General features: G+C 43.0%; 1 protein-coding gene across 1 annotated transcript in view; it reads left to right on the top strand.

Annotated features, from left to right (window-relative positions):
- Positions 1-27916, top strand: part of ARHGEF7 (Rho guanine nucleotide exchange factor 7) — a 125813-nt gene that overhangs the window by 13195 nt on the left and 84702 nt on the right. The window contains 1 exon segment of the mRNA XM_055701663.1: positions 1619-1705. Within this exon segment, the coding sequence (XP_055557638.1) occupies positions 1619-1705 (87 nt within the window).

Raw genomic sequence — 27916 nt, forward strand, 5'->3', positions numbered from 1 at the left:
GACTTCTTTGCCATTCCCTTTATATTTTAGTGTAGTAAAAGGGTTATTCTTAACCCACAATGGTTTATCATAGTACTGAATAATTTGAGGAGTTTAGGGTGTGTGTGTGTTTGGGCTTGCCTGAAGAAAGGAAAATTCCTCAACTCATATTGCTACCAAATTCCTTGCATTACAAAATAGTGGCTTTCATTTAAAACTCAACTGAATTTTGTGTTTAGAAAATGAGAGTGACTTGTGTTTTAAATTTCTTTGTACCAGGTTCACCCTGTCATGCTGTTGCATTTGTTAATTTTTGTGGTATCATGGGGTCAGAGGTACTTTTGATACTGCATAGAGGTGTGGGAAGGCACTACCGTGGTTTCAGCTTGAAACAATGTTTGGAGTCAACCTGATGCGAAGTTCCCAGTGCTATGCAGGTAGATCATGCTTGTGAGTTTATCTAGCCTTGACATATGTGTGCGTTTAACAAAACTTCCTTCCGAGTGTAATGCATAATCGAAGGACATGATGCCGTGTGTTGCCACCGTAGCTTCCAGCGACTTGCAGTACATTTTTGTGCTAGGCTTTCCCTTCCTAGTGGGAGGTGTCCAGGGCTGCAGGTCTGCTCTACCTCTCAGTTTGGGCAATGCTTTGTTTGCTAAACTACTTCATAGAAATCAATGAATTTATTCTGAAAGGATGCTTACGTGCACACAGGATTTGAGTTAAGCTGTGCTAAGTTAAGCTACAGCCCTGGAACCCATGGGGCTGGGTGTTTTTCCGTGGAAGGTCTACAGTTTCAGGGTAGAGGTTGAAGGCAGTGTGAATGCCACTGCATTGCCAAAACCTGTTTTCTCTTTAAGTTGGGTCATGGTTCTCTCCTCTTTGTGAAGTTGATTTTCCTCTAGGGTAAGAAGAGACTGAAGCTGTTTAATAAACTACAGGTAAACAAATCTCGTTAACATCGGACCCTCCAATCGGTAGATGATTAACTCTGAGGACTGATGTTTTTCCACCGAGGCCTTTTGGGGCATTTCTGATGTACACCCTTGTTAGAAACCCCATACTTACGGGTGAACCGAAGTCAAAACGGGGGGGGCACCGGCAGCCCCACAAACGACAGGGCTCACCGGCGACGCGGGCCTTTCGCCCGTGCACCCTCAGTGCGTGCAGCGGGCCGGGTGGGCCCCGTGCCGAGGGAGGGGGGCCCGCACGGCCCCCCGGCCACCTCGCCCTGCTGCCCGGACCCTCAATGGCAATGGGCCGCGGCTGCGATTATTTAAAAATTACTTAAAAACACCAAGCGGCGAGGCCTGGGGGCACATCCACGGGGGCTCCCCGCCCTCCCCCCGCCGGCCGCGCCTGCCTCTGCAGCCGGGGCGGGGCCGGGGCGGGCCGGGCCGCGCCTCCCTCCTCCCCCGCCCGGGGCCCGCCCGGGGCCGCGCCTGGCCGGGGCACCCCTGCCCGCGCACGCCATTTCCTGTGCTCCGTGTTTACTTCCCGGTTCAACCCCTTCACTGGGAGCGATTGGTGCCGCCGCCTGCGGAGGGAGCGGGAGGTGAGGGGAGCGGCGGGGCGGGGGAGCGCCGTGCCGGTCTGCGCCGGTCTCCGCGCTCAGCCTCCGCCTCTTCTCTTGCAGGTGTACCCGGAGCCGCGGACGGAGGGCGAGTGCCTGAGCAACATCCGCGAGTTCCTGCGGGGCTGCGGTGCCTCCCTCCGCCTGGAGGTGAGTCGGGGCGGGGGCAGGCGGCGCCGGGAGGGGGGTGCCCGGCCCGGTCCCCCGGGGGCGTCTGCGGGGGGTTCTCTGCCTCCCTCTGCCCGCCGGGCGCCGCGGGAGGCGGCGCTGCCCTCCCTTTGTGCCCGGGGACGTGGGGGCGGCCGGTGGCGGGCGCCTGACAAGATGGTGGCGGCCGCCCCTCCCCTGGCTGCGGGCCCGGGGGGCGGCGGGGGGCGCCGCCGCTGCCCGCCTGGGGCTGCCTCCGCGGCCTCTCCGCTGCCCACCGATGGGTTTCGGGGGCGGCTGCGCCCCGGCCGGGCCTCCGTCGCCGGGCGATGCCTCGGCTGGGCTGGCTCGGCTTGGCTTGGCTTGCTGGCGGCGTGAGTGTAAAACGTGCTGCACGGCGTGGAAGGGGCACCCAGGGCCTCGCCTCTCCTCGCCGAGCGGTGGGGGAGGGCGCGCCCCGTCCCCGTCCCCCCGGTCGGTGTGCAGCGGGGCTCCCTGTGCCGGGGGCGGGGAGGCGCGCTCGCCTGGCTCCGCTGCGGGTAAAACCGTTGGGTTTCTGTGCCAGTGGATTCTTGATAATAACGTTTAAATTGTATAGGATTTATTCGTGCAACCGCTTCTGAAGTGCTGGAGCTCGCTTACACAAATTAACTTGGTAACAGCCAAATGAAATACTAATTAAAGAAAATGGCAGATGCTGTTTCTTCTATTTAAATTTACGTTACATAAAAGCCCAGCAAACTACCATCTTTTCCACACATGCGTTCACAGCGTTGCAGACTAGGAAGCCATATATTACCGGTATATTTAGCTATAACAAGTACATACTGCTGTCGAGTTTACTTGATGTTTGTGTGTGGGAAGGAACTGATGCGCTTAAGAACAGGTTCCAGTTTCTCTGCATTGGAAAGTGAGAGGTATTGTAATTTCGGTTCTCAGAGGCGTATTTTGGGTGCAAAAAATTGTTTCTAGTGTTTCTGAACTTAAATTAGTCAAGTGTTGCTTTAGTTCTCAGGTTCTTACAGTACCTTTGGTCTTGCCTGTGATTTTTGCCTGGCAGTAACAGAATATTATTAAAAAGACTGATGGCTTTCCTGAGGCCTCTAAACATTAATGAAATTAATGATACTTACAGGACTTGCATTTAATCTTGGGTTTTGTCATGGGGAAAGATGGAAATTAAGACAGCTTTCAGTGTTGTTCCTTGTGAAATAAGATCTCGCATTTTTACCTGCCTTTCTCCCCGTGCCCGCCCTGCCCCCCCCCCAAATAGAGAATCTTTTAGGGTTTGTTGGGAGAACAAGCAAATTAAGTTACCAAATACTTAGAAACCAAGGTCTGGGGTGAACTGTGTGTTATGTCAAGCATTCTTTTTTGCCTTAAAGCCACTGTCACTCCATTTGTCTTTTCTAAGGCTATGTTAAGTTTTTGATGCTTTGAACGTCCATGTGTGAGAGCTGATCTAAAATCTGGGTAGTAGACATGCATAAGCTAGAGAGAGCTGGGGAGGGAGGCACTTCAAATAAGTCATCAAGTACTGCAAATCTTAAACCAAACGGGGGAGGCGGAATACCATTAATACCCCCCCCCCCGGACTACTTACATCAGGTCAGTCACTAAGATTGAAGTTTTTGGAGTTGTGACAGGCTGGGAGTAGTTGCAGCATTGCAGTTTTATGTCTCTTTTGTAGTGGCAGAAAACTTTTGTCAGTTCTTTTCCTTGGAGTGACAAGAAAATGAAGAAAAATGATTAAAAGAAAAGACAATTCAGGTCTTATTTGCAGAGCCTGAATATTTTTGGGCATAGTCAAATTGTTAATCTGGCCTCAGGGGCTTCTCAGCAAGATTGCCGGAAACTCCTTTCTTACGTGGAGGTAACTGGCTGTAGTAGCTTCCAGCTCAGCATGTTGGGACAGGAATTACTCCTGAGGTACCAGAAGAGTTCAGAGGCTGCTGGTAGGAAGGAGCATAAATGCTTGAGCTTATGGAGCCTCTCGTGTGTGTGTTTATGGCTTGTACCCTGGCCATTCCCTGTTGTTTTCTCATTAATTTTTCCAACCCCCTAGCTGTGGTCAAAGATGAGTCATAGCAACCCGGATTCAACCAGTGAGTAGCTGGCAGGGGCCTATCGGTCATCTGCTGATCCTGGGCTCTTTCTCCCGTCTCCTTTAACAAGGTGTGAGTCAGCCCTCCTGAATCTTTGCCTTCCTCACTGTGGGAACTGGGGAGATGCCATAGCTCCTCTGTGCAGTGTTTATGTAATGTTTCCTTAGTTATGATCAGGTTTAGCAATTGCATTGAGCAAAGAATGTGAAGAGCGTCTCTGGAATCAGTGAAGGGGAGATTTTCAGAGAGGGCAGATTATTAGGTAATAAAGGGTTAATGGTGAGTATAAATATTTGTCAAAGTGGTGGATGTGTATGTGATACCTTAAAAAGTAGAAACTTTTGGATAATACAGGTATTTTAGGAAGCTCTGGAGTGGTGTAGGGAGGTGTGATGCTGTGTGCACAACTGTGGTGTTTTTCCTAAGAAGTGTTCCACAATATGGAGTTTAGCGTGGCTCTACAAGGGGTGCATTTGAGCCTGACGTTGAATCTGAGTTTTATGTACCTGGGTTAGGTGATTTCTCTGTATGTAATTTTAAGAGTGTGGTAAAAACATGGTGCTAGTTTGGTTAGCCTAAGTTCAGCATTGCACAAGCATTTTTTTGTTCCTAAACCCGAACTCATCTTGGAAGTAATAGAACTGTATTTTTACAAAACTATCAGAACTCCTTGCCTTGCTGGAGCTCTGTATGGTTCCAGCTGTGGAGACTTCATTACAGCATGTTTGAGAACTTGGTAAACTGCTGTGGCTAATGAAAAGTTACACAGCAGTAGATGGCTTCTTTGAGATGCTTTCATCTGTGGTGTCCTTTTTTTAGAGGACATAATGACTATTGTCTTCATACCCTAAAAATAAGGAATGGAGGTGAGAAACTTTGTTGATTTAGAAATGTTCTGGTGTCTGAAAGCTGTTCTTATCTTCCTCTTACTTTCAAGCAAGTTTGGGCTATCAGGCAGATAACAGGATAATCAGGAAGGATATTTTAAGTTCTAATAAGAATTGCAATTCCTCAAAGGAAACCAGTGGCTCCTATGCCACATGCCCTCAGTATTTTTTGATGTTTAAGTGTTACAGAACAAAGAGAGTACTTAATCTGGAATGTGCAGCAATCCTTTGTAGGATGAAGTCTGGGTTGGTAAAGCAGAGCAAGCATCGAGAAATAACCAGAAGAACGTTCTGCAAGTATTGATTTTAATTATTTTTTAATACAGATTTTTGTATGCAGGTATAAAGAGCTGAGACCTCTTAATGAAAAAAAAAAAAAAATGTTCCTAGGACCTCAACCAGGGACTGAATTTGCAACTTCAAGTTGTTTTTTCCTGTGTAGAATCTGTTAGTGTTTGCTTAGAAAAAACTACTCGACACAACTATTCTACTTTGAAGCTTCACTATGTTGAATGTCTATGTAGACAGAAGAGACTATAGACTAGCTGCCTATATTGTCAGTTCACAAATTAATGTGCACTTTTTTCTTAGACGTAGGCTATTTGCCATATACTGCTCTTGCCATTTCTGCTTTAAAGGTTGTTTTCCCCCACAGTTTTGTCTTTGGTTGGGAAAACATTTAACTGTACTCCCTTCTGAGAGGAATGACCTGGTTTTTCAAAGCAGGGTCCTAGACAGTATCTTGATATAGAAGAATATAGGTGAATATGTATAATTGAGATGCAACTCACTGCAGGTGTAAAGTATCTTCCAAAGAAGTCTGGCAAAAGGGACAGTAATGAGAAGGTGATGGTCACAGTGCATTTGTTCTTGTCTTAGCCCCAGTAAGTTTTGCTGCAATGATTATCTTGTACCTGTGTCATGTTTCTTGAGTTTTGTTCTCTTTGAAAGGAGTTTCAGCTTCCTGAGTATAATGCAGTCTTTCGCCATTCTTTGACCAGAGCTGCTTGACATCTTGCAGGGCTAAAAAGAAACCCTGGAGAAATCACTGTGTAGTTCAACAGCAGAGAAGTTTGTTTGTGGAGCAGTTAAATGTAGAATAATAAGCAAGAATAATAAACAGGTTAAAAGAAAACCATGTTTGTGCCTTATTGTTTAAAGGGCAGAATGCTTAGTACATTCTGTGAAGAATACCAAGCTCTACATGATCAAAGTCCGTGAGTAGTGTCTTGCAGCATTTTTCTGCAGACTTTTGTCAAATGGACGATTAATGCCTGCTTATCTGCAAGTACCTAATGTTAACAGGTTTCTTGAGCTCAAAAATATTTTGTATTTCTGACTTATATATTGATAGGAAAGATGGTAACTGGCTAGTGGAAAAAGATAGACAAGCCATGCATCTGAGAACCTTTTCCCTACCTGCCAAGAGACCTGCGTGCCTCTGGGATTCAGGATGGTCATTTTGTTACAGAGGCAGCAATGCCAAAACCAGGGTTTTATTTCCACAGCAAGCTAACTGTAGAAGAAATCAAGTAAACCCGGCAGTCTTATGTTGTCTAGGAAGATCTTGTGTCTGTTTGTTATTAAATCTCTTGTACAAGGATTTGCTCTTAAGGTTCAGAACACTGTATGCAAATTTTGGAAATAAAATTCATAGCTCTCGAGATTTAATCAAGATATACAAATGTCTATAAATGTCTATTGTACTGCTCTAGCCTTGGGGAAAAGTTTGTAAGGGGTCCCATTGTCATTCTGTTAGGCTGTATAATCCTTTGGGAGCAAGCTTGCATGTCTGTTTTCTTCCCTCACACCCACTCCTGCCGTAGCAGTGCATCTATTAGGTGATGCTCCTGTTTTTCTGTGCCTTGCATGCTGCTTCAGATAATTATGGCCACAATCCTACTACCATTGTGGCCTTAGAAAGGTATTCTGCAGGTTGGCTTTTGAAGACCTATTTGTACAAGGAAGGTGTAGAGCTAAGCTACTAGCATGGATGAACTTAGTTGATGTCTGTTAAGCCATGGTGGCTACAAACTTTGACTAGAAGGCACCCTACTGCATGGTACACCTTGCACAAAACCCTTCTGTTTGCACAGGAGTAGTACTCTGAATTACGTCTGTTAGTGAATCAGGAATGACTAAGGTTCTGGTACTGAAGAGCTTTAGGCCAATCTTATGATAATACAGGAATTCAATCATCCACCTACTGCTCTCAGCCCTTGTTTAGACTATTGTCTATGTATTGTCAAGAACAATATTTTCTTTAGATTTGCTCTTGGTTTTATTTCAACAGAAAGTCTTTCTAACCAGGAAGCTGAGCTGCCAAGTTCCGTGGCCGAACGCCTTCACGATTCTTTTTTGTAAATATTTTCCACAATTTTGATGTTTTAAAGTTACCATTCTTTGCTTACAGACCACACATTGGAAAGTTTTATTTGGAGGCTGAGATCTTACTGGCAGACTTTTTCCAAAAGGGAAAAATTGTCCAAGAAAGTTACTTCTTTTGTTAAAGATACGCCTACTGTATTCTTCCCTCTTGATTTCCACTTGTTTGCAAAACTACTCTGAACAGATCTGTACCAGAGAATACTTACAGCGAAGCGCAGTGCATCACTGCAACTAGTCTTGTACATACTGAACATATTTGCATGTAATAGAAAAGCACAACCTGACTTGCATGATTGGAAGGCCACATTAGCACATCTTGGAACCTTTCTAAGACGGGAAGGTGTTGTTAAACAATTATTTGTTACTTTTGTAGAATAGCTTCTCTTTACTATGAGTAGGATTCTTATGCACAAAATAGGACAGAGACCATGTTTCGTATGTTGAACCATTCTTTGTATTCCATTGAGGAGAAGCCGTTGAGTACTATTTTAACGGTGTCTTATGAATAGAATGGTGGAAAAGTAGTTGTCTTTTTTTTTTTTTAAGGTCAAACCAGTTCCTCATCTCATATACCATTCATGCATAGTGTCATGGTAGCTGAGGAAGTGACACAGAGAGGCAGGAACATACAGTGTTGGACAGGTAGGAATGGTAGTACCAGAAGCTATTACTGTTTTATTCAGTAAAACAGTCTAAAACACAAATGTGTGTGGCAGCATTTCAGCTCCTTACACTGAATAGATACACCTGTATCTATGAAAGGATACACCTTATCCCTGCTCAATTAAACCTTCCTTCTCTTCCCATGAGAATTTATTTCTTGTGGCTCTGCTAAGCTTACTGCATCACCACTAGTGTGGTATTGTGCTATCACTTCTTGACTAAACTGACTCCAGTGCCTTTCATTTAATAGGAAGAATGGATCTTCTTACTGGGGTACATGTTCAAAAGCACCTGATATTGAATAATTTGGGAAAAAAAAGGGCTAGCAAATAATAGAAGTGGATTACAAATGTGTGCTTTGTAAGGAGTACTGTAACAAACATGGTTGGGGAATGAGCTAGGGGTTTTTTAGGCTACTTGAGGGCTGTATTCAACATCTCCCAAGTGAAAAAATAACTTGGAAATGTTGAATTGGACCATAAACATTTTAATTCCTGCAGTCTTTTTTGTGTTGTATGCTAATGTGATAACTCTGCACACAAAAATACAAGAATCTGACTGGCATGGTGGATCTACCACAGGTGCAGATCCATTTGCTTTTGCTGCATGGACCATATGTGAAGGTGGGTCCAGCATGTCAAAATACATCCAAAATGTGTCAGTCATGTCTTGGAGGTCAGTATGTACAAGGCAAGTTGCAGTGACATGCTGTTCTGTGCTGTAAATATCTAGTTCTGATTTTGGCTGGGATAGAGTTAATCTTCTTTCTGGTAAGTAGCACAGTGCTGTTTTGGATTCAGGATGAGAATGATGTTGATAGCTTAAGAACTGCTCAGCAACAACTAAAACATCAGTGTGTTAAGTCAAGGATTTCTCAGCTTCTCATACTGCCAAGCCAGTGAGGAGGCTGGGGGGGGCACAAGAAGCTGGGAGGGGACACAGCCAGGACAGCTGACCAACTGACCAAAGGGATATCCCATACCATATGACATCATGCTGAACAATAAAACTGGGGGGTGGTGGCCTGCTGCTCGGGGGGCTGCTGCTGGCTGGGGCATCGGCCAGTGAGTGGTGAGCAATTGCTCAAATATACTTATTTTGTATATTCTTTTATTATTATCATTTCCCCTTTCTTTTCTGTTCTATTAAACTGTCTTGACCCCTAAGTTTTACCTTTTTTCTGATTCTCTCCCCCATCTCACTGGGGACAAGTGAGTGAACAGCTGTGTGGTGTTTAGCTGCCTGCTGGGTTAAACCATGGCACCAATATAGATCTGTTCAGAGTAGTTTTGCGAATGAGTTGCTCTGTGGTTTGGGAGAGGCTTCTATGTTACTGCTTCATTTGTGGTGTTCATTTGGATCTTAAGATTAAAATGAACCTTCAAGTAACAATTAAAATGTATTGCACTATTAATCTAAAATGCACAGAAGATTTCAGCATTGTACTCTCATGCTCAAATACAGCTCTAACTTTTCACAAAAAGGTTTCAGTGCTGCTTTGATAAAGAGGAGTTACCATGTGAGGGGAAAGCATGGAAACTGGGAGAATTGGGAGGAAAGGATGGGTAGAGAGGGCTGAAGGGGAGGAGGGTTTTGGGCAGAGCTTCTGAGTCCCTGAGGGGGGAAAAAAGGACTAGAAGCTGCTTGCTGATTTAAGCTGTTCTTATGACTTGCCAAAGGAGTTCATGTTCTCCAATTTCTTTAGTCCTTTCCTGCCCTCCAGCACTTTGGTGTGAAGCACTGTGAGGAAGGGCTCAGCTGCTGGCTTTATGAAGGGTGAGAGCTGTGGGAGGGGCTTCTGATTAGCCCTGAGCTAGGAGCTAGCTGTGCAGGGGTGGTGGGGATGCCAGGGGTGAAGACAGCTCTTGAGAGGAGAGCAGGTGAGCTGCTCCATTCTTCCCAGCAAGAGAGTGACAGCAGGTACAGTAGGCTGGGTGGTGAGATGGGAGTGGAGATGGCATCTGGGCAGTGTTGCACCTGCTGTGAGGTGAGTGCTGAGCAGTGAAGTGTGTTTCAGAGAGACAGGTCTGAGTACATGTCAGGAACTGCCTGTCTTTTTCCTTTACAGGGGATGGCTATGGTCTTGCTAGTTGCTGTTGTGGTTTTTATGAATGACTTATGAAGTTGGACTTCAGAAGTCTTGGGACTCCCTCCCCCCCCACACACTTCTCTTAAATAGTTTTGAAGACTTGTAAGAGACTTTTTTTTTTATCTGGCAAATGTACTGAAAATAGAAATTTAGATAAAGCTTGCACTCCACAACTACGCTTGTGTATACTGAACGCAGTTACCTTGTTAGTAGGTATCAGCTGAATTTCCCAAGCCTTTGTGTGGCAGGGGGAGAACAACAGATCTACACTTACACAGAATGTGTTATAGGTGGTGGTATTCTGTGTGAAGAAGACTTGAGTACCTGCAGATCTAATGACATAGCATTGTATGTTTTTAACATACAAGTTCCTCGTTGCTGAAGTGCATCCTGCAGTATAGGAAATGGTAAGAACTTGGAAAACCTTCTTCTCTTGTAACAGTGACTGCGTTGCACCTCTTTGGCAAGGGAGGAATTCTAGCAGAATGGTTGCTTTCTGAGATGGGAACTGTGCAAAAGAGAGTCCAGCTCTGCGAAACAGGCTGTGGGTTTTGTTTACTGTCACCTCTGCAGAATCTTCTTTTGATTTTACTTGGGACTTAAGAGTCAACGTAAATCACCTCAGTTATGTGAAAATGATGCAATATCAAATGTAGGTCTTCTGTGACTTACTCGGATTTCTTAAATGCTTCCAGCTTTGCAACTGTTCCTGATGTCTGCTTGCATGTAAATACCTTGGTATGTGTCAGAAAAGTGATAAGCACTCTGCTGGGGAGAGGAGGTTTCACCCAAGATAATGTCAATGAGAGGAGAAAAGTGTCTTGCCCCCTTCCTCTAATTGAAAGGAAATAAAATTTTAGAATATGGTAGTTTTTTCCTTTTCCTTTAGGGGAGTTAATCTTATTTTACTGTGTTTGCCTGAGTATGGCTGTTGCATGTTTCAGCTTGAACCTTCTATTTTGCTGTAGTTAACTGTGCTTAGAAGGTTCATCAGATGCTGCGCTGGTCCTGTCAGTGTTACTGAGAGCTGGAGTCTGCCTATGTGGGAAGCATCATGTTTTTTTTCATGCAGCTAGCTTTTCCCAGGTCTTTACATAAAGAAAATTGTAGTGCTGAAAACCTCAGACTCTTGTTACTGAAAGTAAGTTATCTTCAGCTGTGTTGCTTCAGTCCATTGCCTTACCTGTCTGATGAAACTAGCAGGATCTAGCTGGTGGGCAGGTGGGGAGGGAAGCTCAGCTGTGTGGGAAAATGATGTGATGTTTCAGTAGGTGGCAGTCCTTCTCTGAATCGGTCCAGGGCCAGTGGTGAGCCTGATGTCAGGAGGCAGAGAGGAAAAAAAAAAGAGGGAGCAAAGTCTTTCTGTCAGTGCCATCTTGTGGGACAAGAGCAAATAAATATGCGAGCCCGAGCACTGGTGGCTTGGAAAGAAGAGGGGTGTCCCTTCTGGTGCGGAGTGGTTTGCCTGCCTGGTGTCCCGAGGTGGCTTTGTCCGGCTGGCAGCCTTTGCTGGGAGGAGTGGGGGGAGCCTGTCTGGGCAGCACAGCAGCAGCCCTTGTTGCTTGTGGGGCCAGCAGGGAGGGGGCGAGGTGTGCTCGGAGCATCCTATGCTTCCGGAAGGGCTGGGGCTAGAGGCTCATGCTTAGCAGATGAAATCCTGATTGATCCTTGTACCCCTGCACTTCGACTGTTGTGTGGAGTGTTGCACTGTTTCATCATCCAGTTGGCTGTGCTTCTTTGAATGGAGTGTTAAAACCTAAAGTAGCAGTTGCTTTGTGTCTGATTTAGAAACAAAACATTAAAAACTGAGCCAAGCCCCTGTTTCAATGCAAATCCTCAATGCTGCTTGCTTTACCTGCTCTATGAAAGGTAGAGTGCAGTAGTGCAACTGCCTAAGATACTCCATTTAATATAGGGAATTAGATAATATAGAAATAATAAAGGGAAAAACAGAGGTGGGGGGACACAAGAAACAAATACGTGCCATTACGGGCTTGTGTACTTCCTGTTTCTGAAGGCCACCTTCACAGATCTCTCCTGACAGTGCTTAGTGATTTTTAATATATATGTATATATATGTCATTTTTATTCCCCTGCCTCCCATTGTATTTTCTACCCCCTACCCCCTGACTTGTTTTCCTTAAGGAAGAGGGAGCATGAGAGTGGTTATCAGAGAGAGGACTAGTGGTTAGTGAGAACGTGGTGATGACATGCTTAATAGTTTTTTCCAGATATATACTTGTCAAATATCTTGTGAAATTCCTACCTGATCAAGTCCTCTGCTTGATGTCCGTTCTTGCTTCACAAAAACGCCTAGGTTGTTTTGCATGACAATTTTAGGAAATTATTAGCTGGAAGTGGCAGCAAAAGCAGTGGATCTTGTTCTCTTAGGCTGGTACTGCTGAAAACCAAACTATTGCCCTAGCCTTAATTAAATTATCCCTCCCCCCCCCTTTTTTTTTTTTTGCACCCTCTTCTCCCATCTCTCCAAAATGGGTTGTAACAGGTTTGATTCCTTCATGCAGGTCACTCAGCAGGTGAATGGAAGGGGGAGTGGAGTGTGAGTGGCATTCTTCTTTTAATGGCATCTGCGATGTTGGAGCAAACTACATAGTCCTGAATTTTTAGGGTGATTTAAGTGAGCTGAGATTTGTCTAAATAGGGCTCTGGTCTCTGTGCTGATGGCACTAACACTTTTTTTTTCTTCTTTTTTTCCATCAAGTTCCCCTCTGAGAAATTTTAAGAATGGGGACTCTGGATGTCCCGGGGCAGGGTTTGAGTGCAGGTTAAAATACTTTCCTCTTGCCCATCTGCCTGGCAGTGACTGAGCATGGTGGAGCAGGGCTTTCACAGGTGTTGAGCAGCTTTGCGCATAGCTGTGTGCTGGGCAGCTTCCTCTGAAGCCAGGAAAATGAAGTTGAATTGAAACAACACAAAAATATTTGATGGTGAGATTATTGGTGGTGCAGTGTAACATTTACTGGTGGTGAATTTGAGTAACAAAGGGAGCCAATTTAACTGGTTGCTGCTGCCAGAAGAGGAGGTCTGCTCCCACTTCTGCTTTGCCATGGCATCCTTCCCTGCCATGGCCATTTAGTCTTGTGCTGGTTTTCACATTTGCCAGCTAGCTGAGTAAATACACAAAAATCCAACCTCTTCCTTCCCAGCCCTCTCAAAAGAAAAAGGCAAGAGGGAAAAAGAAGAAAACACTCCACCATCAACAACAGAAAATTGTGCTTCCCCCAGGCCCGCTGCTGATGGGATGGTGAGACAGTTTGCCTCAGTGCGGGTTCTGAGTGCCGGGACTGATGCAAGGGAGGAGTTAGGGACACCTGTTAGGAGCAGGACTGCTTATTTCAGAACATCTTAATGGAGTTTGAAATCCAGCTCCAATTTTTAAATAATATTTTTTGAGAATCACATTCATGGGCAATTGCTCAAGCATCTGTTTGTATGTGTGTGGGATGTGTACGGTTGGTGGGGGAGCCAGAGGAAGTGTTAGGCGGGGGCAGTGCACTGGTTTAGATTAGCATGGGCTGCAATGGAAATATCCGTAGCCAGGTGCCCGCCAATTCTGTGTTTGACTTTCCTTACGACTCTTGACAGCAAGCATTTTTTTTATTTTTTTTTAATTTTTATTATTTTTTTATTATTTTTACTTCATCAGTATGAGTTTATGCTGTGTTTCATGTTTATTTCTAATGAAGTTTGAGCAGAAACATCCCTTGCTTTATTTTTTAAATGAATGGCCAGACTCCCAGTTAAATGTTCATTGCTTTGCTGCCAGTCTCTGGTGGGTTAGATTTTTTTTCTTCCAGTGTAACTGATCCCCTGAACTGGGTCAGTGTGGATCAGTTGAGCGACTGTGGGACAAAGGACACAGTGGAGAAAGGAGGGGACTGGGACCTCCTCTTTTGGCAGCAACAACCCAACCTAAAAGAAATACACCTGTACTTACGTTTCAGCTGTAGCACTCTATTCTTCAAATGTTTTGAATTCAGTCAGTCAGTACAAAGCAAAGGGACTGGAAGAGGGGGTGGGATCTCTTTCTCTCCAATGCTGCTGCCCGCCTGCCCCCTGCCCCCCCCCCCCCTTGTTCACTTAATGAATAAAAAGGAGGTTTAAGAAAAACATAGTTCCTAATTCTAAAATCTGTTAGCAGAAAGTGCCTAGAAGCAGTTTGTTTTAAATCAGCAGCCATAAATACTTTTTCCTCTTTGATAAATCAACTGGTTTTCCATGCAAAACATGTTGCAGTTTTGCATTTTTTGGTCTTGAATGTTCTGTATGTTTTATTATAGAGTGCCTTCAAAAGGTATACTTTGATTACCACATTTTGTCTAAGAGCAGCCTCATTGAAATCATGACAGTTTATAATTTTTTGTCACTTGATCAAATTCTTTGTTCTCATGCGTGTTGAAAGATTTAAGTGTGTGGAGATAGGATAATCTCCCACTTTTTCTTTTGTTTAGGAAAGTGCTTGAACTACAAATGCGGAGTAGGATATTAATCTATACTAATCTAATCATTACTCGAATAGGCCATTTAAATCCATCCACCCCTCAGGCTTGCGAGCACCTTAAAGTAAATTACAAGAAAATGCATTTTCGTGCCCCTTGCCTTAAGCTAGTTTTTCACCCTGTTGTCACATGAACGTTTTGCAGAAGACTATTTCCATGGGTAAATACAGCTAAAGTACTTGTCAGTGAAACTGAAAGAGCAGTTCTTCATTGTTAAGATACAAAGTTGTAATTAGCTGACTTTGATATTGTAAACTGCTGATAGTTAAATTGACCACATCTAGGTATTATTTATGGCCTAAGTTAATTAGTTGGCATGGAGGGCTCTGCAGTTTTGAAAATGACTGTCAGCTTGTTGATTTCTTTCCTGCCTGTACTTGCTTACTAAGATGGCTTATCTCTTAATTTTTTGTTAATATTCCTTGCTAGAAGTATTTTCATTTTCAAGTGTCAGTGTATAATTCAGAATTAAGTGAAAAATTGTAATTTTATTTATAGCTGTTGTCAGCAAATGTAGTAAGAAAATGTAGATATACCTTTAGAGCAGTCAAAAAAAAAATCTCAGATCTCAGGAAAGTACTCTTGAGATAGAAGTGAAACAATATTGTAGCTTAAAATGCTGCAGTCTGTTTTTCCTAATTGACACACTCAAGAGTGTGTAATTTGGGATTGTTTTGCATAGATGTAAATAAATCAGTTTTTGTATTAGTTTAGCTTGAAAGTAGCCAAGTGGGGTACTTATCTTTGTATTGTAAAAGCATTTCAGGATCAAAACCACCATGGACTTAACCTCTGCTCACCATGATTTCCTCACATCCATTTTTGTTGTGGGTGCTACTAAGGCTTTGACCAAAGAAAATTGTTACACCAAGGCCAAAAAGCTTTATTGAGCCCACTTTGCATATGCACTGTGAAAACGGGTAATTGCTCGGTTTTCTGTAGGAACCTTGCCTGATTTCAACTGGAATTCAGTGCTCTTCTGTTGTTCACTGGATGGTCTTGGGCTTTTCTTGGATATTATTTCAGTCTTAGTTTAGAGGCAGAGTTTGTGGCTTGTGCATGGATGTTCTGTGGTGCTTTCCACAATAGTGTCAGATATTTATGATTTTTTTTCGTTTGAAGACTATGTATGAAGGAGTGGTATTATCCCCATTTCACAGTGCTTGAGATGCAGGCTAAAGCATCTGTAGTTGGACACAGCTCCCGTGGACCTCAGTTGCAGCTGTGAGTGCTAAACATGCCGCAGAGCAGACTGAAGCCAGGCTGTGGTCCTAGGGTAGCTTAAACCTTTGTGGCAGCGCAGCAGCAGCGAGTCATGCTATTACTTGCATGTTCCTTGCCCTTCCCCCTTCTAGCATGGGTGCTTGGCAGACTCTGAGGTGAGATTGTGTGGGGAGATGGGCTGGTAGAAGTAACTCTACTAACCTGCTCTCTTTCCTGCTGAGTTGGCTCACTGTGGAGTTTGGGAGGGAGCTGGGGCTGTCACAAAGTGAGGGGGATAGTTGTGGTGCTGCCTCAGATTCATTTAAACACTTTTGTTAAGCTCAGAGCCTTGGTTTTTGAGCAGCTGAGGACACAAGCAACAGATCAACTCACATGAAATGAGATTACTTTTTGTAGCGACATAGCAATGTTGTGGCAGATGAGAGAACTGATTTCTTTGCTGTAGCTGTCAGATGGCTTCACTGTGAGACATGCAGCTTGCTGGCTGCTTACTGTGCCTTCCTGGTACCTGTAGTAAATGACACAGACATCTAAAGGAGTAGGTTTAGTGAGTTTCTGCCTCAGCACTGCCCACCACTGCACCAGCCACTCTGTTTTGCAAACTGAATTTAATTTTGGAACTAAATCACAAACTGGGACCGTTTTTTTTCTGAAGCTGCTTTCAATCCAGGCAAGTGAAATTATTTGCTTGAGTAACTTATAGAATGTGGGGAGTAGGAGGTTGTCTTTGATGGGAGAGATTTTGGGGCCTGGGAGAATGCTTATACAGGCAAGTTTTTCTTTTAAGGCTTTTGATTGATCCCTTGACCCAGCCTTGTCCCTTGTGCTGAATGGGGACAGAGATGTTGAGGGAAATGTTAATAGTTGATTGTTGTACAGTGAATATGCAGATCATTTTCAGGTGATCCTAAACTTAAAAAAAAGGGGGGTGAGGAGGGAAGCTCCCTGTGGCAGCATGCTGATGTGTGGGAGCAGAACTCCCTGCTTAGCTTCTGCACCTGAACTGTCAGTTTATCTGCTAGCCGTGGTAAGCTCATGTTTCTTCTTTGTGCCAAGCTGGGAAGAAACGGGTACATTCAACTGCTGCATTTTTGAAGTGTTTGTTTATAGCAGAGGGATGGTGTGATTTGGCTTCTACACCAAGCTCTTGACAACTGTTTCTGTTTCTCCTTCTGCATTCTCCCTTTCTTGTGGGCTTTGTTTTCCCACTTGGGTTTTGAGTCCTGATCTTCCTTTCTGCATGTTCTTACCAGTGATTTGCCTTGCTGTTTCCTCTCTCCTGTTATTCCTAGCCTAACATCAGCTGTCTAGCCTTGATTTCTGAGGTCTCAGAGACAATGTGCTGTCTCTGCTCAAAGAGAAAGGTTTTTTTCTATCTGTTTGTGTTGCTCAGGTCCCTGAAACAGCAGAGAACTACTCTAGCAAAAAAAAAAAAGGCTTGTCTTAGTCTTTATCCAATTCAGTTTGTTACAGTGACAGGGGTGATGGGCTCAAAACCTGGTGGGAAAGGGAGGGTGCAACTTTGGAGCGGAGTGTGGTTAAGGAGGAGTGGGTTTTCATAAGGCTGCAGTTCCTGTAACACTATCCATCCCTTCCCTTCCCTTGCTTTCAGCTCTTGGCTCCTGGACCGCAGCTGAAGTTAGTTCTAGAGGCTTCCTTTTCTAGTCAACAGCAGAAACATCTCCAGAGGATAACCTACAGTGGATGGGATGCATGTCTCTCTAGGGATACAAAAGGAGACAGCATGGACCCAGACATCTGAAAAAGTTTCCTAAAATTAAGTGAAACTTAGTCTTGGCAATGTCATTCTTCCACCTGCAGGTCCTCAGTTCTGGATTTAGCTTCTGTTTCATGGTGTTAGAGTTGGGCAGTTGCTTTCTCTTGGAGGCTCCCTCTTTTGGTGTTAGTGTCTGAACTGTGTTGAGACCTTCACAAAGTGTTCTGCTCTGTGCTTTGCAAATGGACTCCTCTGTGAATCTCTGACATGCTCAGTCTGTCCTAAGTGTGTGTATAGACTAGTTTAAAGAAGAAATGAACAAAACAAAGGGTCTTAAGCTGGTCAAAATTGGGTGAGTTTATTTTACTTTTTTTTTTTGTAGGGGGCGATTTCTGCTACATCTTGGAAAGAAAGTTTGGTGGGGTAGAGCCTTCAAAAATTATGCTCCAAAGCACGGGGAGCTGAATTGTTTCAAGGTTTGGATTTCCCAAAGTTGAATTCTGGAAAACCTTTTCCCAGTGTCATTTTTGGTAATGACAAGATAGGGAAGTCTGTACGAAATACTGAAAATGATAGTGTGAAGCATGGGGCACATGCACTACATGAAAAAGTACCAGTCCAAATGCGTGAAGTTTAGGAAGGCTTAAGAGAAAATAAAAGATCTGGTAATGGAAAGTGTTAGCATTGACAGGGCTACCAGGACCTGGTCCTGCAGACTGCTGATGTGCAGTCAGACATCTACTAGTGTCTGTTGAAGAGACCTGGAACTGTTGGAGTGATGTTGTACTGCCGTGCTTAGCTCTTGAAACAGGGTCTTGGATTGCTTGCTACTGGAAGTCTTGAAGCTGGATTGAATTCCACCTAATTGCTGCCTGTAATTGCTCTGAAGTTTGAGTCTGTCCTTGGTAGTAGTTAAAGCAGGTCTCAGCAAGAAATGTCCTCACTGCATACTGAATACTAATTTACCTAGTTTCACTAGGTAAACTACCCAAGTGGAATAATTATATTTTCATGGCAGTCTCTATCCTCAGGTAACTGTGGCGATGCTTAAAGTGAGGTGCATTGAGTTTTGTTTGAAATAATCCTGATTTTAATATTAAGGCAACTTTTTCACCTTTGTACATTTCTTTTGCTTCTGTAGAATATGGAGGCTTTGTAGACCTAGAGAGGACACCTCAGGTGCCCTTCCTGTACGTTAATGAAGGGTATGAAATCATAACAGGAAACCTTCCTCCTTTGTTTTCCTGCCTTTTTAAAACAGTCTTTCCAAGGGAATTTATGCAAGCAGACGCAGCCAGCCTTTTGAGGCAGTGAACTATGGCTTGTTTGACAGTCGGAGAAGTTCTTGCTTGAGCAGCTTGGAGAGAGCACAGTTGCTCACCTGTTCTCTTGGCTTGAAAGAGATTTGGACAGAATGCCTTGGCCAATAGTTGGGGCAGCAGGGTGGCACTGGGAGGGAGACAGCCTTGTGTTGGAAGCCACAACAGCTTTACATAGGACTGTGTAGGCTAAATTGTTTGGAAAGCACTAGGATCATGGAGTTTAAGGTTGAGTTGCCATGAAGTAGAACATGCATTGCTTTGTTAAGATTTGGACGTTATGTTGTGGCTTTACTTGAGGAATGTTGAAGTAACTCCACTTTAACAAGATGGCTTGAAGTTAAAGGTTATGGTGTGGATGTCTGTCTGGAAGGAGCTGCTTTTGTAGCAGGTAAAAAAAGGTATTGTGGAAGCTACTGCTGCATGCTTTAAGAGCGATCTTCATAGCTGTATTTATTGTCTGAGTACCCTAAAACTAACTATGTTGCAGGGCACTAAATACAAGGAGCATGTACTATTCATGTATTGCTTTATCAGCTGTGTGATATTGTACAGACTGGCATGTTACCCAAAATAAGGCAGGCTATTCTAGAAGCCTTGCAAAGGCTTGGGTAATGCAAATTGGGCTTGACAGACTGATTGTACAAAGTGTTTTCAGTCTGCTATTAAAAACAGATTTTCCTATTGCTTTTTGTTAGCCTTGCATTATGTTTCTTGCAATGTATCTCAAAGAGTTTATCTGTAGAAGAACTTACATTTTTTGGTGGGGAATACAAGTCACCTTTCTGTGTTATCTTTAGGGGAGACAACATTGCTTGCAGCACCAACTTTCTGAGACAAGTTTGCTGGAGTTTTTTAAGTAATTCTGCTTTGTTCGAGTGTCTGTTTCCTAAATGCTTCTGGTGCATGCTGTTGAATTTCAACTTGCTTTTAGAACAGCACATCTTACTCCGTTATCCATATATGATGTGATGCCTGCTTTTGCCGTGTGCAGAGCACCTCAGTGGGTTTTCTGTGTGTACTGAACTCCTCTGAGGCAGGATCTTTATGATCACTGTCCTAGTTTCTGCTTTTAATGCACGACCTCTTATTTTTCTATTTCTTTTATTTAGTTGGGAACTTTATGCTGCATTGGCATTTTCTATGTTAATATAACGGTATATTTTGCAAACTTCATCTTTCATAGAAGTCAGGTTTCCAGTGCAGTATGAATCTGGTAATAACATGATATCTACTCTGATCTCGTAGCTAAAAAGCTGAGGTCTTAAGGCTGGTGCTAATCACATCCCTGACCTCAGCAGGAGTTTCACATGGTTTTTTGGGGGCTGTTATAATGGAGATCACAATCTGGAGGGGGGTTTATATGTGCTCTGACTCTGGCTTATTCTGTGACTTGAGCTAAATGCTAGTATTATAGCCATTTATGCCTTTACAGTGACATCTATGGTGAATTGTGTTTCTGAGGATGCTGTAGCTCCACGTGGTTTGACTGGTATCTTTTCTTCTTAAAATGTTATGTAAGTGACAGTTTCTGTTTTAAGTGCTTCCCTGTAGGTGCTTCAGTTACATTTGAAGCCTCATCCTTAACTTGGCACACTGAACTTTGCCGTCTGAAAATCATGAGCCTCCCGTAGAAGTCCCATTAGTATCAGTTGTCTCAACACCACAGCATCAACTGTGAAGACTGGTCAGTGTAATAATACGTAGCTCATTCATCTAGTCTGAAGCTGATTTTTGTGGTATTTAAATAGCAAATACTATGCGTGTCTGTGTGTAAACTGCGCATGTTAATATACCATGTGAAATTTTGGTAACAAAATGTTTTTGCTGTCCTGTGGCATAACTATAACATTGGTGTAGTGATACATGGAGCTGTTTCTTCTTGCTCATCTCCTTGCTGTCCTTTAAACCCAGACATAATTACTAGCTGATTTTGAAGTGGTACAAAGTTCACTTTGGTGTTTTAAGTGGTGCATTTAGTGAGATTAGTGTTCGTGTTTGCATCCCTTAATGGTGAATATGGTTTGTTGCACATCTGCTGTAGCTGTGGGCTGCCTTTGTGAAGGGAAATCCCGATAGTCCAGACTTAGGCACAGTCTTACCACTTCCCTGGTATCTACAGACTGTGCAGTTGCAGTGAGTTGTTTCAGTGAGCTGATAGTATGCAAAGACTAAGGCTGAATAGCTTTCTGTAGCTGAACTGACTTGCCCCTTGATTGCCCTGTCGCCAGATCCCACACTGGGGAGGTGTGTGAGGTATATCTGGGAGGTGTTGAGTCAGCATTGCCCCTTTGGGTAACAGGGTGTAGATGCACTGACCTAGGTAAAATGTGTTCTCAAATTTCTGTAAGGTGATATGTATCATGATAATATTTCTGCATCTTCCAATATGACTATTCAATTGCTTAGTTTTAAAATCCTGTATTCATGGTAAAATGAAGTCTGATACGTGGTTTCGAGAATTTGGGGAATAAAGGCTATTGCTGCTCAGGCAGTATTTTACGGAGGGGTTTTCTCTAGTGACTGAGTTAACGCGACGACCTTTTTTTGCTTAACTTGGCTTTGGAGATTAAAAACATAGGAATGGTTTTGCTGTCTTTAATGACCTAAGGATGACTATGCAAGTTCGGATCAAAGGTCTGCTTTCTTTGTTATCCTGTGAGATAAAGATCTGTAATAGATGCCCAGTAAAAAGGTATATAAAAAAAAAAAAAAGGTGAAAATACAGCATGATAGCTCTATTAAATCTTAGTAGCTTCTGACAGTCCATAGCTGAGGAGTTTCTTGAGGTGTCGGGGACAGTATCTCTATCACTGTGTATTTAACAGCTCAATGGACCTCCTTTTGTGGCGCCTTTTTAAAAAAATAGCTTTCCCAAGCTATTTTGAGCTTTTTTTACCTTCACAGCATCCTATGGCAGTAAGTTCTTTCATTAAATTATGCATTTTATAAAAACTTCCTTTTGTTTGTTCAGCTGCTGCATCTGGTGGCAGTGGCTGACTTTGTTCTTATGTTACAGATCTCCCTGCTGTACGTGACTTCATATGGCACTAGTATACTTTGCTACATCCCATCTCATTCAGAGATGAACACTTTTAGTTTATTTACTCTTCCCTTGTATGAAAACTGTTGCATTAATTTAGTTTGTTTAAACAGCTTTCTTGTTATACCTTGTATCCTTTCCTGTTTTATAGTATCATTATTGTGGTGGATCAGAGTCATATTTAAGTTACAGAGATGATATGGAAATAATAAAAGCTGTCTGCTTGTTGCCTCTGTCTTTTCTAATTTTCCAGTCCTGTTTCTGTTGGACTTCGTGACTTGACTGATCGTTGATCTGCAGTTGTTAGCTGACTTTCATTTAGACTGCTAATTTAGAACTCGTTCTTATACATGTATAATGATGAGGTTTGGGTTTTTCATTATTTTGCCTGGGGTTAGGTTTTGCATTTGATAGCACTAGATTTCACCTGCCACTTTAACATTTGGTCATCCACAAGATTTGTTAGCTGTTTGCTGTGGGCTCAGTTTTGACTACCTTGAGTAGTTGTGTATCCTCAGCAATGTTCACTGTTCATGCCTCGTGTGAAATCGCATGGATACTCTGTTGAGTAGTGTGGGTCCTAAGTCCCTGTGGGATGCTTTTGATACTCCCATCATAGTGAAACCCAATTGTTTGTGTACAGCTGTTTTTGTTTCTTATTTCTTGAGCACTTCTGAATCTTCAAGAGGAGTTTTCTAGCTTATATTACCTTTGTTTAAAACAAAAGCAACCCTTTGTAAGGTGTCTTTTGAAAGGATATTCAGATACGATGTGTTAACTGGACTACCCTATATTTACGGCTAACTGTTTCAAAGAGCATAGATGCTTTTTGGAATGGTTACTTCCCTCTAACAAAGCAATGTTAATTCTTTTCTATTTCCATATTTATGCAAACTCCACCAATTCTCTTCTTTATTATAGCTTTTATCAATTTACCAGGCTTAGGCATTTGCTTTACTGTCCGTAGTTCTCTGGATCTCTTTTCTTCCTTGATCTTTAAAGTCTTGGTTCTTGTTTTCTGCCTTCCATTCCTCTGCTACTGAGGCTGTGCCAAATACTGTTGCATTCTATAGTTGAAATTTCTATTTAGTATTAGAGTTCTTTGAACTGACAGGTATCATATAGTCCTGGCAAATCACAAAGATATTGTGCTTGGTCACTCCCTCTGACTGTTCTGTGAGTTGTAGCATGGAGACACATTATATTTATAGCAATGCCCAGGAGAAATGCTGTATTTAAAGGAAATGGAATAGTTAGCCATTTCAAGACTTAACAGAAGTTGTTACAAGAAAAGGAAGGAATGGAGTCCATGTGAGTTACAGATAAATGCATTGACTCTTCCGTTGACAGAGGAGATAGGTATCTGAGGTCAATAGGATCTCCTTAATGGGTGGCATGGAGAAGGGGGGAAGGTTATTTTCTGTTTCTCCTTGCACAGGAACTAAGGGCTACTCAGAAAAAGCAAGCAATTGGCATGGTCATAACAAATAAAAGAAAGTGAGTCTTCATCCTGTAATTGAGCTATACAAATAATTTCTGTGGGTTTTTGTAGAAGCTGAAATTACATGGGTTACATAAGGGACTAGAGAAGTCTAAAAAAAATCCATTTCAGACTTTGAAATGCAGATAGTCCCTGAGACAAACTATTGGAAGAACATCTTGGTTAAGTATTACTATGTAATACTTGCCTTTCTGTATCCTTATTGGCAACTCTTAGATGCAGGTTTTGGGGCTGGATAGGTTGTCATTGATTTTTCTTAAGTGCTTGTCCTGATTCCACAAATGGCATTCCTAGATGCTGCTTGGAGGAGTGTATGGCCCTCTACTGCTGCTCCTCTTGACAACAACAATTTCTAGAACTCCTGGGTTCTGCTGCATGAACAACAGTTGCATTAGCAAAAGAGCTCATGCTGAAACAATCTTTGCCAGTCACTGAACTATTATAACTTGTAAAAGCACATGATAACTATACCAGAGTCGTCTTCAGAAGTTCCCAAGCTCTGGTGCTTGCAGACAGACATGTTCCTGGGTGTACGGTGTATTGCCTATTGCAGGCATGGACTCCTTGGCATTGGCTGGCTGCATGGAGGTGATAGGAACAGGATTATCTCCGAATGGGTACCATTTATCAGACTGGGGCCGAAGCTTTTTCTTTTCAGTGCCTTCTGGATCAGGATGCCAAATCAGGGCCCAGGTAGTGCTGGTGAGGTAGCATGTGTTGCAAGTGAGAGGCTGGATTTAGGACTTTGTTTTGTGAAGGTTGGAGTGGGAGTGGTTGTGTCTTGGAGAGGTCATTTAAGTTAGGGCATATGCAGCTGGGAATGTGATGACATGAGGCTAGAAGAATCCTGGACCATGGTGATGAGAATATTTAGGAGAAGGGAGGAATTGAGGTAAACGGTTGGGCCTGGCTGCTCATAGTATCATCTCTAGCTGCCCTTCCTAGCTTGGCTATCCAAGCCCATCATATAGCTCATGAACTGATGAATCAGAACTACAAAATTCTTGTAATAGCTAGTTTCTTGGAAAAACTAACGTATTTCTTTCAGATTGTGTCCCAAGGCATTGCTATGAATAAGCAGAATTGGTGTGGATTTCATTTTTGTTCTTGCCTGTAACCTGCTAGAGGCCATCTATTATTAATATTTGGAATGTGGAAATTTTTATACATAGTCTCATAAACTGTAAGTTTGAATTTCTTACATAAATGTTTTATTGAACATCAGCATGATGCTGGATGTTTGGGCTGGGAGTGGATTGTAGCTAAATTGCAGAGTTCCATGTCCGTATCTATCTATGCCACTGCCCCATCTTCCCCCCCCCCCCCCCCCCCCCCGGAAAATACTTGAACTGTGACATTTCCCAGCACTGCAAGTGAATCTTTTTCCCTTGACAAGACAAGATGTTTCTCTCCTACACATGGGCTCAGGTGCTGCTTTCATCAGATACTGAACTGGTTTAGCTTGTGAAACTTGCAGCAAACTTCCCACTTCTTGCTGGAATAATTTTCTGCCAGTTCAGGTTGTAGAACTGGGTTCCTGTGGGGATTTAATGACCCCGTAAGTGAAAAGTGTGAGGTGGTGTGGGAGAAGAGTTTTCCCTCCTGAAAGCTTGCCCTGATCTATGGGCTTGCAGATCCTGAGTAGGAATGGTTTACCTAGACCTGCAGCGTGTGTCATGCCCACAAGTGTCTGCGTCACCCTTTATAGGGATGACTAGCTGCTGGCCCGGCAGCTGCTGAATGCCCTTGAGTTACAGGCTGTTGCATTAAATTGGTTTCAGATTTCTGTCTTCCTCACCCTAAGGTGCTGGGCCCTCTGGCTGCCCCACTGCTGCTTAGGCAGCTCCACCAGCCTTGCAACAGGAGTGGTTGGTCACCAGAACAGGTGGTGGTGAGGCTCATCCCTGCTTCCTGGATAAAGTCCTGTGCCTGCTCTTTCAATGGGTGTTACAAATGGTGGAGGATCTTGGATCGCGTTATTGCAGGTACCTGGGAGAGAGGGAGAAATGCAGCCCTGGGTTCCTTGTTAACAGTATTCGTACTGACTGAAATCAAAATGGTAAGCTGTGAATGAAAACGGGATTGCTTGGGAGGAGCTATAGCTCAGGGGATGTGCATGCAGTTTTGGGCTCTTCAGTGAACTTTTAGTATTGGAAACATTGAAATGAATTCCCTCTGATCTAATTGAAACCTGAAATCTTGGTTTTGGGAGCTTGTTCCTTTCTGCTAACTATTTTGGAATTACTTCTTCCAGTTGGTGATTCTAAAGGAAAGCTTCAAGAGACTATATGGAAAATCAGTAAGCATTTATTCTTAATTTTTGGCACTTCCCACAGTACAGGCAGGAAGCAGTTGAAATTTTGGATTAAATCCCTTTTTACCTGAAGGGTATAACAGTCCGTCCGTCCCTCCCTTCCTTCCTTCCTCTTTCTTAAATTGCTGTCTTTCCCTCATCTGCTTTTTTTCATGTGTCTACTCATGTGTAGTCAAATTCAGAGCAATGCCAGAAATCTCAAAATACCAGTTCCCCTTCAGTCTTTCTCCTCCAGCTACTGATACATATTTAATGCTACAAGCATTGTCCTGGTTTTTTTTTCCTGTTAATATGCTTATTTTTAAAAGTGTGCGCACACAAACAGCGTTCCTAAGCATGCTGATAAGCAGTAGGTGAAACAGTGTGTTTGAGGTCAGTGGGGCTGTTTTTGTGGCTTGTACTTTGTCTGTAGCTGGTTCTCCATTGATGCTGAATCTGTGCATCATCTGATCACTTGGCTGTATGCATTTGTTCCAGATGAAATGTGAGCATGTGATAGCATTTAAGTTGTGGCTAGAGCACGTGGTAGTGTAGTAAACCAGCCAGCAGGCTATTTTAAGAGGGCAGATGATAACCTCATGTAGTACGGAATCCTTTGCAGTAAGATGACTCCTTCCCCTGCCTCTAGCTCTTGCTCTCTGACATGCTCTGGGTGTGTCTGTCTATAAAAACTGCTGTTTTAAAAACAGTCCCTCTCAGCAATCTTACTATGTGTCTGTGATACTTTGATGGTAGTGACTTAAACTGGTATTTAGCTACTATTTTCCCTATTTTCTGTTTTGCAAATGGAGAGTGGGATTGCAGGTAATGCTACCTATTTTGGACCCAGAGAAGTTGATTTTCCTAGTTGTGGGGTTTTTTTTCCACACTTTTCACTATAGGAATTAAGTTTTCTCTTCATTACATAGGCCTCTTCTCACTCCATACAGCATGGTTTTTGAAACTAAGCTGACACTTCAGAAATCAGAGAAATTTTGGCAGAACATGTATCTAGACAGAAGGCATTTTAAATCAGTTATGGCAAGCCATCCTTCCTGTGTTTTTAGGTAAGACTATGGAGATGTTCACAGTTTAGCTGATGTGTATTACTTTATTTTAGAAAATAAATCTAAAATTCAAGTATTCCAAAAGGAGGCATCTCCCTTCCTAATGTTTGAAACCTAGTTGCAATTTTCCTGAGTGCATTAACTCCCTCTTCCTTAGCAACTGGTTTATTCTGAGCTTTAAAAAATTCAGTGTGTCACTACTGATTTCAGCCATTAACAAACAGCAGTTTGTAAAACCTTGCACAGAGATGGTTCGGTTCTGAATGTTTATGTTCAGGATCTGCTTTCAGACCCTGGCCAGGCCAACTGGGCAGCCTGTTTCAGTAGTCTTACACAACTGTCATCGCTGCTGTCCTGTCATCTTGATTTCTGCTGTGACTGTGTGATCTGCTTGAGGTCAGTCTTCAAGTACAATGCACTTTCTACTTTGAGTTAGTGTGAAGTGTTGGTCTGGTGTTTGTGCAGAGCCATTTTTTGCGTAGTTCTTTTGTTAAGGCTTTTTCCTAGCTTGTTTAACTTACAGGGGGAGAAAAAGAAAAATAAGGAAGAAATTGTAGATGTACGAGAATAATGGAGCCATAATGTATGTTTGTACTTCAAGATGGAAAACAGTTTGCAGATTCCATTACAGTAACTTTTCTTGCAAGTACAACATTTATCTATAAATTATGCAGGAGAAGGTGGATATCTGCCTGTGAACTTTACCTAGTACTTCAAGACATGATAGACATCCTTTAAACTGGCATGTGTTCTCCATGCTGCTCTATTGGGACGGTGTTGTGTGGGGTTGGTGGAACGATGGGTGCCCAACAGGGTCTGAAGCAGCAGAAGCTGTGTGATGGAGTATCTTATCAAAACCACAGTCTACTACTACTGTGATTTAAAAAATAAATAAATAAAAAAGTAAAGTACAGGCACTGAAGTGACCAGCCACTCCCATGACTTGCAGTTGATCACATCTATAGTCTTGGGAAGGTGACCAGTTGATACTGTTACAGACATCACCTGCATTTGGAAGACCAGAATGTGCCACTTGTTTCTTTTCTTTTCTTTTTATTGTAATTGGCATGTTACTGACAAACTAATTCAAACTAATTATCAGCATCTGCCTCATAGAAAGGCCTAAAAACCAACTTGACAGGCTTTCTCCTGCTACATTGATCTTTAATGAACTAGTAGTACAAGAAGAGACTTGTGCCTCTGATTCTGAGAGTAGACATTTAATGTTGAAGTAGATATTAGCATTGTTCTTGGGGGGGGTGTGTGTGGGGCAGGACCTAGAAGCTGCTTTCCTACTCTGCCACCTGTTTCTTTTGGGAAAATCTCCTGTTCTGTGGGGTTTGCTGTTTGCTTTTGCTTGTAAAACTTGGGGCAGTTGTGGCACTGTATCCAATCCCC

Source organism: Falco cherrug, chromosome 2 (assembly GCF_023634085.1).
Source record: "Falco cherrug isolate bFalChe1 chromosome 2, bFalChe1.pri, whole genome shotgun sequence".
NCBI classification, from domain to species: domain Eukaryota; kingdom Metazoa; phylum Chordata; class Aves; order Falconiformes; family Falconidae; genus Falco; species Falco cherrug.